The 16,652-nt window shown below is 37.3% G+C and overlaps 2 protein-coding genes across 2 annotated transcripts; one reads left to right on the top strand and one right to left on the bottom strand.

Moving 5' to 3' along the window:
• The first annotated feature begins 1,814 nt into the window (after positions 1 to 1,814).
• Positions 1,815 to 7,930, top strand: LOC113115522 (rhodopsin kinase 1). Its single transcript, XM_026283113.1, has 4 exons — positions 1,815 to 2,565; positions 2,711 to 3,148; positions 5,652 to 5,932; positions 6,214 to 7,930. Exons 1-4 carry the CDS (start codon positions 1,969 to 1,971, stop codon positions 6,545 to 6,547), a joined length of 1,650 nt encoding a protein of 549 aa, XP_026138898.1. The 5' UTR covers positions 1,815 to 1,968; the 3' UTR covers positions 6,548 to 7,930.
• A 1,670-nt stretch (positions 7,931 to 9,600) lies between these two features.
• Positions 9,601 to 16,652, bottom strand: LOC113115511 (sodium/potassium-transporting ATPase subunit beta-3-like). Its single transcript, XM_026283104.1, has 7 exons — positions 16,381 to 16,652; positions 14,432 to 14,560; positions 14,249 to 14,347; positions 13,970 to 14,157; positions 13,281 to 13,331; positions 10,875 to 10,961; positions 9,601 to 10,459 (listed from the first exon to the last, which is right to left on the bottom strand). The coding sequence occupies exons 1-7, from the start codon at positions 16,493 to 16,495 to the stop codon at positions 10,292 to 10,294; spliced, it is 837 nt and encodes a 278-aa protein (XP_026138889.1). The 5' UTR covers positions 16,496 to 16,652; the 3' UTR covers positions 9,601 to 10,291.

Raw genomic sequence — 16,652 nt, 5'->3', positions numbered from 1 at the left:
AATATGACCTTGAAAGTTTGCTTGAGCAGTTTTAACTAATCATCCCAGATAGTACACATATGTCTGCAAGATGTTTCTTCTGGAAAGCATCTGCTGTGTACAAACATTGGACAGATGTTTTTAAAATGTCAGTTTTACATATATTCTATTTGACATATAATAGGAATCGTCCAATAAATTTATTGCAGATAAGCCTAAAAATATATATCTTGCAAAGTTGTACAGTAAATGCAGATGTGAAATAGACATCTCCGTGATGTGATGTATATGTGGGGAGTGCTGTGTACGTGAGTGAGACCCCCTCCTCTAACTCTTGTTTTAGAAGCATAAGACACTTGGTATGGATTAACTCATATTAGCTTAGTTTTAGCGGACTGAATTAGCTTAGACTCATGCGCACCACTTTAGATACAGAAATCACAACTAAAACTACTAAAACTTTTTTTTAGTTCTGGTACTATGACATATGACTGGAGCATACAAAATCCATGTCAATATGGCATAACCGTAACCAAATATGGTCCATCTTGATCTGTGAGACTGTTCGAATTTTAATTTTGTTTGTCAAAGGCTTTATCGTGTTTTTTTTTTTTTTTTTACAAGATTAAATTTTTTTCTACAAACTGAGCTTTTGAAAATAAATGGTCTGGGATATAATGTGAAGGACTGTTTGTGAAATTAAATATTTTTAAACCTTCACCTGGGCTAGTGTGGGTGATCTCAGTATTTACAATGTAGGAATTAATGTGAAAGGTAATGCTCATTAAAGCAGGTCTAAGGGAGACTGGCACGCTAGGAATGAAGCCAGTGCAGCAGAGTGCAAACCATCGAGGTAAGATATCTGAACTTACAAACATAATTTTAACAAGGCAACATTATTACCTGAACTTACCTGGCAAGACCACTATAGACTTCAACAAAAATCAAGAGATGGATAGACTGTGGACAAATAATGATTCATATTTGATGATGGCATGCTGTCATATAATTCTTGAGAATTTGTGACACAAGATTACCTTTTACTTGTATTCAAAGTAAATCACAACATCATGAGATGCAATTATATTGTGCTGATTAATTATTACCTGTTTTCCTGCATGAATGGAATGACATGCTCGGTAATAAACAAAAACTTTTTTTTCTTCTAAGTAGGATTAAAAGCCCCTCATAATTATAGTTTTGCCTAAATTTGTGCAGTTATCTGACACAGTGCCAACGTGTGAAAGCTCAGGCTAAATTGTGGCAAGAACCTATTGGCACACTTTTTGACTCAGTAGATTCTTAGAGCAGATCATTCTGAATGAATTGTTTTGAAAGATAAAAAGGTATATTTGACTAAATGTTAAAAATGATTATGCTAAATTAAAAATAGGCAAACTTCAAATCAGTAAGTAAACGGATTCAAAATCATATGATTGATTGTGTCAGCAGATGGATATTAGCCTCTTTTCTTTGGTATTTGGTGTAGCAATAGCACATTAACCATTGGCCTATAAACAACAGGAGAACGTTTTAGTGTGTCCTGCTAGCCTCAGCGTTTTGTACACTCCATGCTGAGCTGTTAGCTCCCACATTTTTGCTCCTCTCGTATCACTATTTATGTTTAGACAAAAGAGCTGATGGCCATCCATTTACTACAGCTCTACATTTGCCTAAATATAGTCAGCCCTAAAGCTTCTTACTAGGAGAACCCTCTTATAAGTTCCTTTCCTTGAATAGAGGCTGAGTATAGACCACACAAATATACTTAAGTGAAAATCCCTTGGAGGTATTTAATTCTAAATGAGTAATTACTGGGTTACAGTGTGTCTTGGTCTTGCGTGTTTTAGTAGCTCATCTGCACCTCGGCTTTGAAGCGAGTGGCACACAAAAGACTGAGAGCTGGCAGTAGCATCTTCTAGCCTGATAACGCAGAGCTTCCAGAGCTTTCTATTTCTCTGGGGCAACTAACCCGACACAGCCGCCAAAATGTGTGACATGGGGGGACTCGATAACTTGGTGGCCAACACGGCCTACCTAAAAGCCCAAGGGGGTGATGACAAGGAAATGAAGAAACGTCGCCGAAGTCTCTCTCTACCCAAGACAGACCAATGTGTGGAGGTCAGGTCGTGTCTGGAAAAGGACTTTGATTCCCTCTGCGAAAAGCAGCCCATTGGAAAGAAGTTGTTTCGCAAGTACCTGGATCAAGCGGGGCCAGAGTGTAACGCTGCTGCAGAATTTATGGATGATCTGATAGATTGGGAATTGTCGGAGGCCGCTGCCAAAGACAAGGCCCGTACAAATATCATCAACAAGTTCTGCAAAGATGGCTCCAAGAGCTCCCTCACCTTCCTGACTGGAGATGTAGCAGCCAAGTGCAAGGCGGTTACCGACAAAGATTTCGAGGAGGTGATGGGACAGGTGAAGGAGGCCACCAAAGAGTTCCTAAAAGGCAAGCCGTTTACAGAGTACCAGACAAGTGTATTCTTTGACAAGTTTTTGCAGTGGAAAGAGTACGAGAGACAGCCAATCACTGAAAAGTATTTTTATGAATTCAGGACACTTGGAAAGGGTGGTTTCGGAGAGGTAGGTTCTTTTTGTGAAGTCCGATCTATTAGCATACACTTTAAATGTCTTCCTTAACTATGATTGGTTAAAAAATTATGAATACTTTTCTTAAATCCAAATCCAATCTCTCAAATGTAACTGTGTCAATCATATGCATTTCCAGGTGTGTGCAGTGCAGGTTAAGAACACCGGCCAGATGTATGCCTGCAAGAAGCTCTGCAAGAAGCGTCTCAAGAAGAAACATGGTGAGAAAATGGCCCTGCTAGAGAAGAAGATCTTGGAGAAGGTCAACAGCCTGTTCATTGTCAGCCTGGCCTATGCTTACGACACCAAGACCCATCTCTGTCTGACAATGAGCTTGATGAATGGAGGGGACCTCAAGTATCACATCTATAACATTGGTGAGAAGGGTATCGAAATGAATAGGATCATCTATTATACAGCTCAGATTGCAACTGGGATCCTTCACCTGCATACCATGGACATTGTGTACCGCGACATGAAGCCAGAGAATGTGCTCTTGGATAGCCAGGGCCAGTGTCGTCTTTCAGATCTCGGTCTCGCTGTGGAGGTTCCTGTTGGAAAGACCATCACCCAGAAGGTGAGTTAACTGATTCTGTGCGGTCCTGTGTGAGATAAAGAGCATGGAGAGTCTTTCTAAAAGTACCAAAGGAGGTGAACAACTAAAGCAATCAAACCAAAATAACACACTACCTAACATTACCTATTTTGTTCAATACCAATTCATAGTTATGCAAAGATATTGAAGAAAACTATTGGACTAATCTAAAAATTACAAAAGCACAGCTACTATTTATATATATATTACTTATTATAGACTACTACTACTACTACTTACTATCTAATAAACCTAAATGGACTATTCATTAGCTAAGTTGGACTAAACACTTATGTACACTGGCACATACCTTTGAGGTACATCACTATTAGAAAACTGAAATAATTTATCATAACTGAACACAACCAGCTTATTCATTAATTAGTACATTGATTGACTTTATTGTATTTATAGTTAAGTCATTTTTCTAAATTAGTGAATCAACTTGCAGAACACTTGGATTCCATCACAGACCACAAGTGGTCCTCAGAACACAGTTTGAGATCACTGGTTTAGTTAAAATCTTTGTTTATGTTTAGCAGTCCTTGTATGCCATTAGGACTTTAGAGATTTTCAGTAAGTAGAGACCTTAGATTGTTTGTTTTTACATGGTAAATCAGGATTACTGCCGTGTTAGCCCGGTATATCAACCTGAGTACAGCTACACAAGTTAACATATCCAAAGAAAGCATAAAGAAGTGATACAAGGATCAGTTAGTTGCAGTGTCCTTACCTGCACCCTAGGCTCATTGTCTCTTTATGCTCTTCTGTAGGTAGGGCACTTATAATTGTGATTTGGAGGATTGTTCATTACATTATATTATACATTATATTTATTTTCATTAAATTATATCAGTACTCATTTAATAATCTGCTCTGCACTGAAACTCTGCTTTAGCTCCCAACTAAGCAAAGATCAGGTTACTGTGCTTCAGTAAATTGGAAGCTCATTTCAATGAATTATGCCATAGGTAACAAAAATCTGACCAATTAAATTACTCAATCAAACGTTAAGGGCTCATTACTGAATTCAAAGTACTTCATATTTCAACACAACACAAATTAGGTTAATCGAGCCTTAACATTTTTCCCAGAATGTGAAGGCGTTTTAGAAAGTTTTTATCTAACTAAATGGTTTAAAATGTTAGAAGCTAAATTTGTAATGACAGATTACTTTTGTAAAGATAGATTGTAAATGATAGTTATAACAAAAGGAGTATACTACCTTCATCAAGTTTTTCCTTTACTTTACTCCTTTTTTTTTTTTTTTTGCAATTCATTATCATATTTTTAATGCTCATACTGGACAAAAGGAGGTTACATACTCAGTGCTATCCCTCATGATTGGTTCATTTTTGATATATAGTCAAATGCCAAAATTAAACAACTTTCTTGCAGTTACCCTATAAGCTTATTATCCCGTGCCCTTCTTGAGTCCTCAATGCAGGTTGAAGCCCAAGCTGAACCACCGGGGGTTTGGTTGGCTTTACACTCCTGATCCTCTTAGGTAGAATTACACAAATCTGTCTCTGATCAGACAGCCAAAGGCTTGGGAGGCACTACATTTTATATTTGTAGCATGAATTTTATGTTTGACGGCTCTGTGTTTTTCACTGTTCTTTGCTGTCATTTTCTTGTCTTTCTTGAACTCTTTATTGACTGTTATTGAAGCCCTAATCTTCTTGACATTTCACAACTTTAAAGCCACAACCCAGCAGTTTAATTCATCTAACTACACACACTATATGCACAAAATATAGCTTTAGTGTTCTGAAGGTCTAGTTCATTCTGACTTAGGTAATCTAATTATGTTAGTCTGGCACCATGACCGTGCATCTTTTCCCATGTAATCACTACATTTTATAGTAGTGCATCAAAGTTCTCTGCATTTCTGGAGGGTTTTCCACTTTTTCCGGCTTAGCATTACACTAGGATAGATAATTTATCCAAAATACAATGCTTTTGTCTGGAACATCTAATTTATTTAGTTGTGCTGTTCTAACTATTATCATGTATTAAATCCCATAAAAATATGTTTAAGCCCCATAGTGATGTTTCTTAAAGCCATGCAATTAAATTGAAGAGCTCTGCTGTTAGATTTGCCATATAGTTATTAATGAGTAACTCCAGATGAAAGCAGCTTTGTACACAAAGGTGCACTTGTACATTTGAGCCTAAGAACAGATTTCTTTATATAACCAGGCTCCACTTCATCACAGTGGATTCTTGGCACATGACTCCTGACAGCTAGTAGGGGATTACAATTAAGCTTCTTCTTGGCAAAGAGAGGGAATGAGGTATGAGCAATAGATAGGGTAATACTTACTACTCTAGTACTGTCACCTTAATAAACACCTGTGACAAACAGATATACTCCTTAAACCATCAGAGTTTCATACAGAGGGGTGGTTTTGCATCTTATTAAATCAGTTTCCCACAAGAAAGTATGATATGTCCTTCAAACCCTTTGGTTCTCTTTTCACAGGCTGGAACAGGTGCATATATGGCACCTGAAATCCTTACTGAAATCCCATACAGGACGTCAGTTGACTGGTGGGCCCTTGGCTGCAGTATCTATGAAATGGTAGCTGGCTACACCCCATTCAAAGGTCCTGAAGCCAAGAAGGAGAAGGTGGAGAAGGAGGAGGTACAAAGGCGCATTATTAACGAGGAGCCTAAGTTTGAGCACAAGAACTTTGACGCCCCCACCATAGACATCATCAAGCAGTTCCTCAAGAAGAAGATTGATGAACGTCTTGGCTGCAAGTAAGTCCTTCTATCCTTCTTAACCTCCTGAACCTTCAGTGTGATTGGAGGTGTTAAAGCAGGATATGTGGACCCTACCCTGCATGAAATCCTTTACCACAATATTCTTTATTTGTATTTAAGTTAGCTGTTGTATCAAATGTGTATGCCTTGGAAAAGATTTTATTTTCTAGGTCTCTTGGGGAATGTGATTGATTGATTGATTGTCTTGATCCAGATAGTGGCAATATTGTGAAAGGCACGTTGCCAGGGTGTATAATTGTTACTTGCCATTTTCACAGGAATGATGATCCCAGAAAGCATGAATGGTTCAAGTCCATCAACTTTGCTCGTTTGGAGGCCGGCCTTATCGATCCACCCTGGGTGCCCAAACCCAATGTTGTTTACGCAAAGGATACCGGTGACATTGCAGAGTTCTCTGAAATCAAGGGTATTGAGTTTGATGCAAAGGATGAAAAGTTCTTCAAGGAATTTAGCACAGGTGCTGTGTCTATTGCCTGGCAAATGGAGATGATTGACACTGGACTCTTTGATGAGCTCAGCGACCCCAACCGGAAAGAATCATGTGGTGGTTTCGATGATGATAAGAAATCGGGCACTTGCACACTTCTGTGAGAGGACCAATCCAGCCACCCAGGCCAGAATTCACCAGCAAAGGCTTTCAGTGGCATCACTGTGCTCTGTGTCGAAGAAGAGTGGACCTTGACTGAAAAGAGATGGGACGTTAGTCCATTGTAGTATAGAAGGAGACTCTTTTGACTTCAGTTGCACAGCCACGTGGTCTGAGAAACACTCTAGACCATCCATGATGGGGTGGATTACGATTTGGACCAGTCAGGAACTTCTTCTCCGCAGTTCCTTTATGTCTCGTGAAGTAGTCAGCCTCGTATACAACAGGGGGTGCAAGTAAATGTACTATTCCTTATTGAGAAGATGCTAGAAGAGTAGAGGACTACAGGCCACCTAAAGACAATTTAAGTTTTCGATGTAACAATTGTAACTAAATGCAATCGGAAGCAATTCCCAAGAAGCAGCGGCTCGCATTTCAAACATCTACTGCCTTGCCAAATCACAGTTTGTTTTTGGAGTTCTTTATCATTCTATAGAATTCAGAATTCTGTGGAATGTACTACAAGCTAACGGGTAGCTGAAAGCAAAAATAAATCAGGCAAATTCCATCTATTTACCAGTCTGTTTTCAAAACCGTTTATCCTAAGGTTGCATGGTTACTTGAGGCTATCCCAGCATCTCAAGCCGTAGGCAGGGAAAGACTAATCCATCACATGGCGAAATTTGTGAAAATATGTAAAAAAAAAAAAAAATTGTGAAGGATGCAGAAATATTCAAATTCTGAAGAAATCTGCACAGATTCCATTTGGGCCTGCTTGTGACACAGGTAAACATCAACAGTACATGCTAACAAAGTGCATTTGAATGAATGGTGTGATTGTTCAACAGAGTTCTAATGATCTCTGTTGTAGAAAGTCTCGCATAAATAGTTAACACATGACCTCCATGCTTAATATCTTTGACAGCAGCGCTTTTCTGATTCCTCGCCTAGATTTTTAAACAAATTTTGTGTATAAATATGTACATATACATATTAATTAATAAATCAATATATATTAGCAGCTCTGAAAAATTATAAAACCAGAGCTTGGTTGTTTAGCATTTAAAGGTAGTTCACTTTGTGTTTTGTTATCATATCTCATCATGACAGAGTGTTTAAGATGTAGGCTACAAACGAAGACAGCCTTCCTTTACAGAAAAGTTTAGCTGAAAGAGATCATTGCTCAAGGGTACAAAGACAGGGTTTTGGCACTGATACATTTGCTAAATCCTCATAAGTTGCACTATGTAACTAAAGCAAAAGGTGGAGGTTATGCCCTCTTCCAGTCTTCAGTGGAGTTGCTTCTATGATGCTGAGCAAGAGCAAAACATTTTTAATTCGACATAAAATGGACCAAACTATAAGAAATGAATGAATTATTGTGTCTTTGCCAGTGTTGAGTTCTTAGGATACTGTAATAACGATTAAATGTAAGCCTTGAGAATGATTCTAAATAGACATTTCAGTTATTCAACAGGGGCATGGATTCAAAATTTGTCAATAAAATGTTTCTTTCTTTTACATATTTATTTATTTCTGAGCTTTTCCTCCTCCCATAACACTGGTGCTAATTTGTTTTCAAATCTGCAAATTTGAGGGAGTCAGACTCTGCTATTATTTCTGGTTTGAATGTGTTTGTTTCCTTGTTTTTACTATTACATGTTCATGAGATAAGTGAATCTGAAGATTAATCTCTCACATAATGCTTGATGAAAATGTAACCGCATGTTGCAAGCTAAAAAAAATCTGTACAAGAGTCAAAATCTAAAAATATTCCCCAGATTAAGGAGTCAAATCACAGACTGCCTGAGAAGTTCTGGGCTGAATTCAGAACACCACACTTATCGTGTAAGGCGATAATCTAGTTTATACTCGCGTTCTTAAATCAACCTCTAATCCTTGTTCCTCCAGTCTGATTTCCTCAACCAAGACAAGTCAGTCTCACCAGACTCACCAATTTTCCCTCATCTTAGAAGAGTGATACATACCTCTCCTGTCTCAATGATTGCACTCAATCACTGTAGCTCTGGCAAAACACTTCCATGTTTTCCTTATTTAAAGACGGATAAATGAGTAAGTATGGTGACACAAAAAATAAACAGTGGCGATATACTAAATAAGCAGATAAAAATTATGACTATATGTATGGCGGAAGAGAACTTCGCAGCACTTCGACCGTTCAGGGGCAGTGATATTACTGCGCCGAGAAAAACGGTGGCGTTTTCCTTTAGAGTGTTAAATCACTTTTGAGCTTTATTAGGCAGTGTACATGTAGATATGCTGTGCATTATACAGTTAATATGCATTGTCTGCTTATGATTGAGTTTTAATGGAGAATACTAGTAAGTCAAAAAATTCTTTAGACAGTAAAGCTAGACCGTTAAGCCAAACAGATCCTACTCCTCCTTACAGTATGTGAACCTCTAATGCGGAAAATAAGCTTATGTGTGTAAGAAGCAGTGTTAGTGACAGTGAGAGTGTCCTTTCACGTCTATAGGTAAAAATAATTGCTGATGTGTTATCAGTTTTTATTTTTGGTGTGTCTGTCAATAGTTAGGAGTTTTCACTTTTACCATCACAGATCCCAAAATATGAAAATTGATTGTAAAAATTTCCTGAAACATAAGCTTTTTTTTCTGACCAGAAAAAGAAAAGAAAAAAGTAATAAGTGATAATAACAATGTTTTAAAATGTGTTAAATTTGTGCTAAATAGGTGACAATGCAGTGATAACCTGACAAGTTGGCCAGCTTAAAAGATCATCTGTGTACAGACTGAAGCAGATTTCCATGGCAGTGGTCAACTAAAGAGTTGAGGTAAACTGCTGATTTATTGATATTGATAGCTGCTGGCAGGAACAGACAGAGCTATGTTTGTTTGAGCACTGGGACATGGTTAAGGTAAACGAATATGACATTATGGCACCAAACACATGATTCAGTGTAGTAAGAGAATAGGTTCAAATGTACATACAAAAAAATTCTACTGATCACACTTGTAATTTTGAAGTTCTACCTTTTTTTTTTTTTTTTTTTTAAGCAATAAATACATTTCCTATCAGAAAACTTTGTCCTATCGCCATCATGTGGTACATTCAGGATATTACAGACAATCTAAAAACAACCATTTACTCGTTTTCTTTTTATTTGTCAAAATAGCATCTGTACCAAGATGTTAAATGGCTCCTAAGGCATCTGCATGAACAAGGACCCATGCAGAGGTTATGAAAAGCATTTAAGTTACAAATTTGGCTCTTTATGCATTTCATATTTTAAACCTGTCAAATAATTCCACTTTTTTAACATAATAATCTTATAGCAATATGACAATATGATCATTAAATATATTCACACAGAGCAACACAAACACAAAAACACCAACTAAGGATTAAGATAGTGACTAACCCGTCTCATAAATCACAATGTAAACAAAATCCCTTTAAGGGTTCAATGTAACTGGTTAAATAATTCAAAACATCTAGGGAATGCAAGGCCCACGGTTAAACTACAATTGCTCAGTGACACTTATGCCTTCTAGACAGAAGACTACACGGGGATCCTGTGAAGACATGGGGAGTGGGAATCATTAACAATAATCAATCAGTCATGCCTGTCTGTGGAGAGTTCATTTAGGTCCTTGAGACCTGCTGAGGACCAGCAGGACATACAGAGGAGGGCTTAAAAGGAGAACAGGGACAACAGGAAGAAAAGTAGAGCATGTTCCCCTTTAGCGTCCGCACCAGCAGATGTTTTATTCGGTCACCAGGACCTGAAAGGTGACTCGACCGAGAAACTTGTCGCGCTCGTCGTTGTTCTTGAGGTTGGAGCCCTCTACCTTGCACTCTACAATCAGCTCAGAGTTGTAGTCTTCCTTCTTAAGCAACAGCTTTACAGCAACCAGAGGCTGAACATAGCCTTCCTATAGATGACCAGAGACAGAGAAACTGAGGTAATCATGTGCATATCACTATATACACTTAAATTAAGATCTAATACCATATTATTGTACTATATAGTATATAGTATCCTTCATTGGATTCTCTTTGACTGCAGAAGATTTGATGATAGATGATGATATATTTATTTAAAACATGACTGTGTCATGTGGATTATTGTGATGTTTTTAACAGTTTTTGTGCTCTCATTTTTATAGCAACCATTCACTACAGAGGATCTATGGTAAGCAAGTAATGTCATGCTAAATTAATTCAAATCTGTTCAGATAAATAATCAAACCCATCTACATCAGTTATAGCCCGAGTGAGTCAAATTTCAACATATTTATTTATTTTGGTGAGCTATTCCTTTAAGTTTGCGATGAGCTCTTTACTTACATGTGTTTTTTTCCCATAGTAGGGAAAGTACATCCTATCAATAGTTCCCTCATGGGGAAAATACTGCATCTGGAGAGGTTTGTCACCCTGAAGAGGAAGCAGAAAATACCATCAGACAACTGAAGACAACAGACTGTGACCGGTTGAGAGTGGATGATGGCGTTTCATGTAGTTCTAACAATTGATATAAATCATCCATGACATACACAGTGGCTGCAGTGTAAAAATACATTTGGATGCAGTGCATAATACAGTACATCCCAGCAAGAGACAGAAAAAGCAGACTGCTGCTTTGGAGAAAACAAGCACTAGAAGTCATGCTGTTGCTTTGCCATGCTAAATTAATTACTATTTGTTCAATAGCCATCTTTCTTGATCAAAAGTATCTGAAATGATTCAGATGGTAACCACTGTGAGAATGGAAAGTGGGTTCTGATTAGGAATGCTGCATGAGATTTCAGTGCCATATCAACCAATATTACAGATTTTTTATGTTCATTTGTATTGATTGTGGTTGGATATTTAGGCCCAATCCAAATTCTACTCCTTAGCCCTTCCCCTTGGTGTCTCGATTCTCATTTGGTTGGAGGGGTAGGGGTAAGGGGAAGGGCCAGATAGCCCTTCAAACTAAGATTTTACTTCATACGAAGGGGTATGAATTATCCAGGCAACATGGCTGCTACAGCGAACAAAAAGATGCATATATGTAAGCTTTTTTTTGGCATAAATAAAGATTTTAACGAAAAGTTATCATTTGTTTTATGTTACATTCAATTGTGAGTTCATATTAATGGTCATGTTACTCAAAGAAATGTCTGAAAAAAAAAATCGCCAGTGGGATAACTGCCCTAGACATTGATGGGGGTTAATCCCCTCAATAATTAGAAATCGCTAAACCATTTTCTCAAATATTGCCTATTCGAGAGAGAAAGAGAGAGAGGGAGAGAGAGAGAGAGAGAGAGAGAGAGAGAGAGAGAGAGAGAAATGGAAGTTGTGTGTATTTGCGTCTCTGCGTTTATCTTTTTAGAGTGAGTTCACTTAAAAACAGCGATTGTATCCTCTCGTCGCTGGAAAATATAATGTAGCGATTCAGTATTTAAACTGTGTTTAATAAAAGTCGTGGGGCAGCGTTGAAAAGTTTATTTTCTTCTGGATGTGTGAGCTGCGCGATTTCAGATATGTGTGTGTGTGTGTGTGTCATTAAGCAGCTCATTAATACAGAACGATAGTTAAAGGCTTTAATACACACCAGCACACCAGTATATGTGTGTGTATTGTGAGAGCTAGACGACGAATGATGACATTTGACGGCATAGTAGTGGTGTCCCAATCCTTAGGGGAATATTTTCTCCCCTACCTCTTGACACTCTGTAGGCGGAAGGGGTAGGTATAGGGGAAGGGGTATAAAATAGAATTGGGATTGGGCCTTAATTGTGCAGCTCTCTACTGTGTACTTTGCTGTCATCTAATGCTTACTTGAAGTCAATCGATAAAACACTAATCATTTAATAACACTGTAATGTCATCTTTAGCAAATCTAAAATTGACTATCCATTTTTCACACTGCGCTTAATAATGTTGCCTAAATTCATAATGATTGATGAGTTACATTTAGTTTATATTAAATATATATTGGGGTGCATCCCTAATTCCGGCAATAAATTCTTCAAAATAATTGTATGTTGTGGCTTGCAGAAAATTTGAGGTAATGAATGATAAAGCATATAAGAGACATGCTCAATCACACTAGAAGCAAACGAGAGACTAGGATCATGAGTGAGACCAGACATACAGTGATCTTACCCATCACTTTACAAAGGAGTTCAACTGGCAGAATGCAATTGAGACATGAGAGATAAAGACAAAAGGAAGGGAGAAAAGAAAAAAAAAACACTCTTGAGAGAGGATGGACTAACATTTAGAAATCCAAGCAGGAAACACAACAACATTTAATTCAAATCTTAAAGCTGAAATCCATAAGAAAAGTGCAGAATCACTGGCAATTACAAACACCCAACAGGTTCTGCTCCTACAGTGACCTTTGCAATGGCCAAAACAATGATGATAACAGAATGTGGTTAAGTAGGAGGGAATTATTGGAGAATACTTAGCAGGAAGGTCATCTGCAGGCCAAGCATGGACCCTAATTGTGATTACTCTGAGAAACAGCCAGCGTGGGATCTTAATCTCTTAAAGTTGTGTTGAGGCATGTCTGCTTTTTTTTAGTTCCGTTTTCTAAATTTCTCTTACAAATTGCAGCTTTGAACCACGCACACAAAAGGAAAACACCACAAATACAAAGATATAAATTATATATGATTTTTATATAGCTCACAGTATCTTTATAACAAGATCGTAAATCATTCTTTAATTGTAATCCATATGAAACGGGTCTAGAATTGTCACCTTTGATGTGCAGTTGATGTATGGATCTCCAGCTGGCTTAAGACCAATGATCTGAGGGTTAAGAATATCACAATATCAGCTTGATTCATCCTCAGTCAGTCAGTAAGTCGAAATGAATACCCAGACATTTTTACTCTTGAAGAAAATAGTTTGATTATGCATAATTCACTTTGAATTACATGCTGTTGTATACACAAAATACAGTAATATTGTGAAATATCACAATTAACTATTTAGTATTTTAATATATGTTTTAAAATGCAATTTATTCCTGCGGTGGCAAAGTTGCATTTTCAACAGCCATTAATCCAATATTTAGTGTCACATGATTCTTCTGAAATCATTCTAATATGCTGATTTGGTGCTAAATAAAAACGTATTATTATTATTATTATTATTATTATTATTATTATTATTATTGTTATTATGGTGATCAATGGGAAAAAACAGTTTTGCTGCCTAATATTGTTTTTGTGGAAATCATGATACAAATATTAAGGTTTCTTTAATGAACAGAAACTTCAAAAGAACGGCATTTATTTGAAATAGAAACACATCTGTAACATAAATATCTTTGTCAGTTCTGATTAATTGAATGCATCCCTGTTTGATAAAAAAAAAAAAAATGTATTTAAAAAAATCATACTGACCCCAAACTTTTGAACAGTAGTGAATGTGAAGTTACTCACCCTATTCATCTTAACAATAACACACGGCTGTCCTTTAGCATAGCCATAGGTGGTGTCCTCCATCCCAGAGCAATGCTGGAGTAAACTCCTCCTGAACTGACACACCTTCTTCTGAGGTTCCTCATCCTGCTCAGAGTACTGACCCGCCATACACAAGTCATTTTTGGCTTGTTCCGAGTCATTATACCCTGGAAACAGAAAATAGAGAAACTATAAATATATGCATCCAGATGATAAAGTATTAAAAAAAGATAGTGAGGCAAAGTGTAGGGCACTTACGATGCAGAAACAATTCTAGATGCTGGACATACTGGTCATATTGAAGAGGTTCTGATCTGTTAAAAACTATATTCAAAGAGTTTGGTCTGATAGCCAACCCTGCAAAAAAGAAAAAGGTTAGATACAATTATTTACACTGTTTAATTAATAATAACTCAATGTTTGCAAAACTAAAAAAAGAACCTGGCGATGCAACCCGATCTCGATACTTTGGTGTGTCGTCATTCAGTGTCTGAAGCATCACCCACATAGTGAAGACAAACATGGCAACCAAGAAGCCATAGAAGACCAAGTAAAACAGGAGGATGAGACCTGAAACACAGTACCTTAGAAAATAATTTGTTGCTAGGCAGAAATAAATGAATCAGGCCCTGCTAAAAAGCATAATGTTTAAATCCTTCCATGCAACCAAGCACAAAATTTTGCTCTGACATGTGCATTACTATTTTATCTAATATATTCAGTCTGATTGGTCATTCGCAGATTCAATCACAGATTATTATTTGTTTTTATTATTTAATTAAAACTACACTATGCAGCCTTTTAATTATAATAATAATTTTAAAAAGTTATCAATGAGATGGTACATAAATATGCATCTTCCAGACATTACCCAAGCATACTAAGAAAACACTTATAATAAAGATCTATATTTTCAGCTGTCGGGAAGGAAATTGCATACTGTCAGTCGTGTGTGACAGTGTCACGTCAGATTAGTTCCAAGAGCAAAGTAGTAGCAACTGTGGCGCGCGAGTGGAGCGAGTAAGCGGACGATACATCATTCAAAACGGTAAACATCCAGGGAGTCAACGGTTGTAAAAACAAAGTCTGTTATTTGTGTGTCGTGTGCACCGGTGCCACGAAACACATTAATCTGCACAGAAGAGCCGAACCGAAGCACAACCAAAACAATGTTTTCCCGCAAAATACGTACGTTTTTAACCTCTAGAAAGCCAAAAGGTATTGTAAAGCAATAGTTCAGTTTTTGTGTGTGTGTGTGTATATATATATATATATATATATATATATATATATATATATATATATTTTTTTTTTTTTTTTTTTTTTTATTATTATTATTATTATTCACCGGTAGTAGAATACGGTTTTGTTTCCATGCAGCAGTTGATCGGTGTCGCATGGAAAATAATCAGATGTGTCATTTGCGAAAACAGAATCCGTTCAGATTCCCCACAGGCCTGAAGACGTCACGGCGACCTTTTGATGTTACCGACCGCTACCATTTAGCTCTTTCTTCAAAACCAACAAAAAATGGGTTTCTAGACAATCGAGGTCGACATTTTGCCTATGTGAAAACGATTCATTCTGCGAGCCTTTAATATTTGAGGCTGTTTTTTTACTGCGAAGACAGTCCGATGAATTACAGATATAATGGGCTTTCAATAAGGAAGGACAAGAGAAGGTTAATAACACTAGCATTCTCTCACGTTAAACAGTAAGCGCAGTTTCTCACAATATCGTTGTTTAAAGGACGATATTATGAAATTTGTGCACAAGCGTTTTTGGTTGTTAAATAACGTAAACAAAGACTTGTTTTGATAAATAACCCGTTACGTAGATTGAAAAACACAGTACCATTCTGAAAATTTCTTTTTTGCCACTCAGCCAGTGTCTAATGATGTTAGCGTCTTACAGAGGCTGCTTTTCACGCCGAGAAAATAAATAAATAATTACAATAAGAACACGCACAACATCGATGTAGTCATTTCGTTGCATTTTAAAACCTAAAAATAACACTTTAAAATGCATGACATTAAGGACTGCTGCCGCTTCTAATTTTAGTTAAATCCTCATATTGATTTCCAGATTTGAGATTTTTTCTCCATTTTTCACGAGATGATCTACTAAAACCTGGAGATGATGAGTGTTGAGCAACATATTTATCACTGTAGATCATTCAAAACACACAGACAAGAGAGGACACTAATTTGATGTCATCAATGAAAGAGTTGATGACATCAAGGTGTCGGAATGGGTCTTCTTTCATGTTTTAGATGCTTGAGGCTGAGTTTTGTGCAACAAAATCCGCCTTATATCTGTAAACTGCACATTTCATCACTCGCATGAATGCTGTGAATAGAAAGCCCTTCATAGGTTTTGTGTCGACTCACCCCAATTGTTTGCAGTCCGTCCGAAGAATTCTCCAGTTCTTGGATTATAGATCACGTCTTTCCAGCTGCTCTCGGGCTCCTTGCCCTCCGCTGGTTCTTCGTTTTTTTTAGACATGCTGGTGCAAATGATGAGAGAGAGACTGTAAGTGTGATGTGACCTGGTCTGATGAGGCTGAAACTCAGTGGGCTTATGCCCTAATGAAAGAGCGAAAAACCTCTGGCGTCTCCAAATATACTGCAACGCACCTGATTCTATACTGGTCCGTGGTCCC

The sequence above is a fragment of the Carassius auratus genome, chromosome 2 (assembly GCF_003368295.1).
Source record: "Carassius auratus strain Wakin chromosome 2, ASM336829v1, whole genome shotgun sequence".
Taxonomy (NCBI): Eukaryota; Metazoa; Chordata; class Actinopteri; order Cypriniformes; family Cyprinidae; genus Carassius; species Carassius auratus.
Note: the sequence above shows the minus strand (reverse complement) of the source record. Positions and strands in the feature narration are given on the sequence as shown.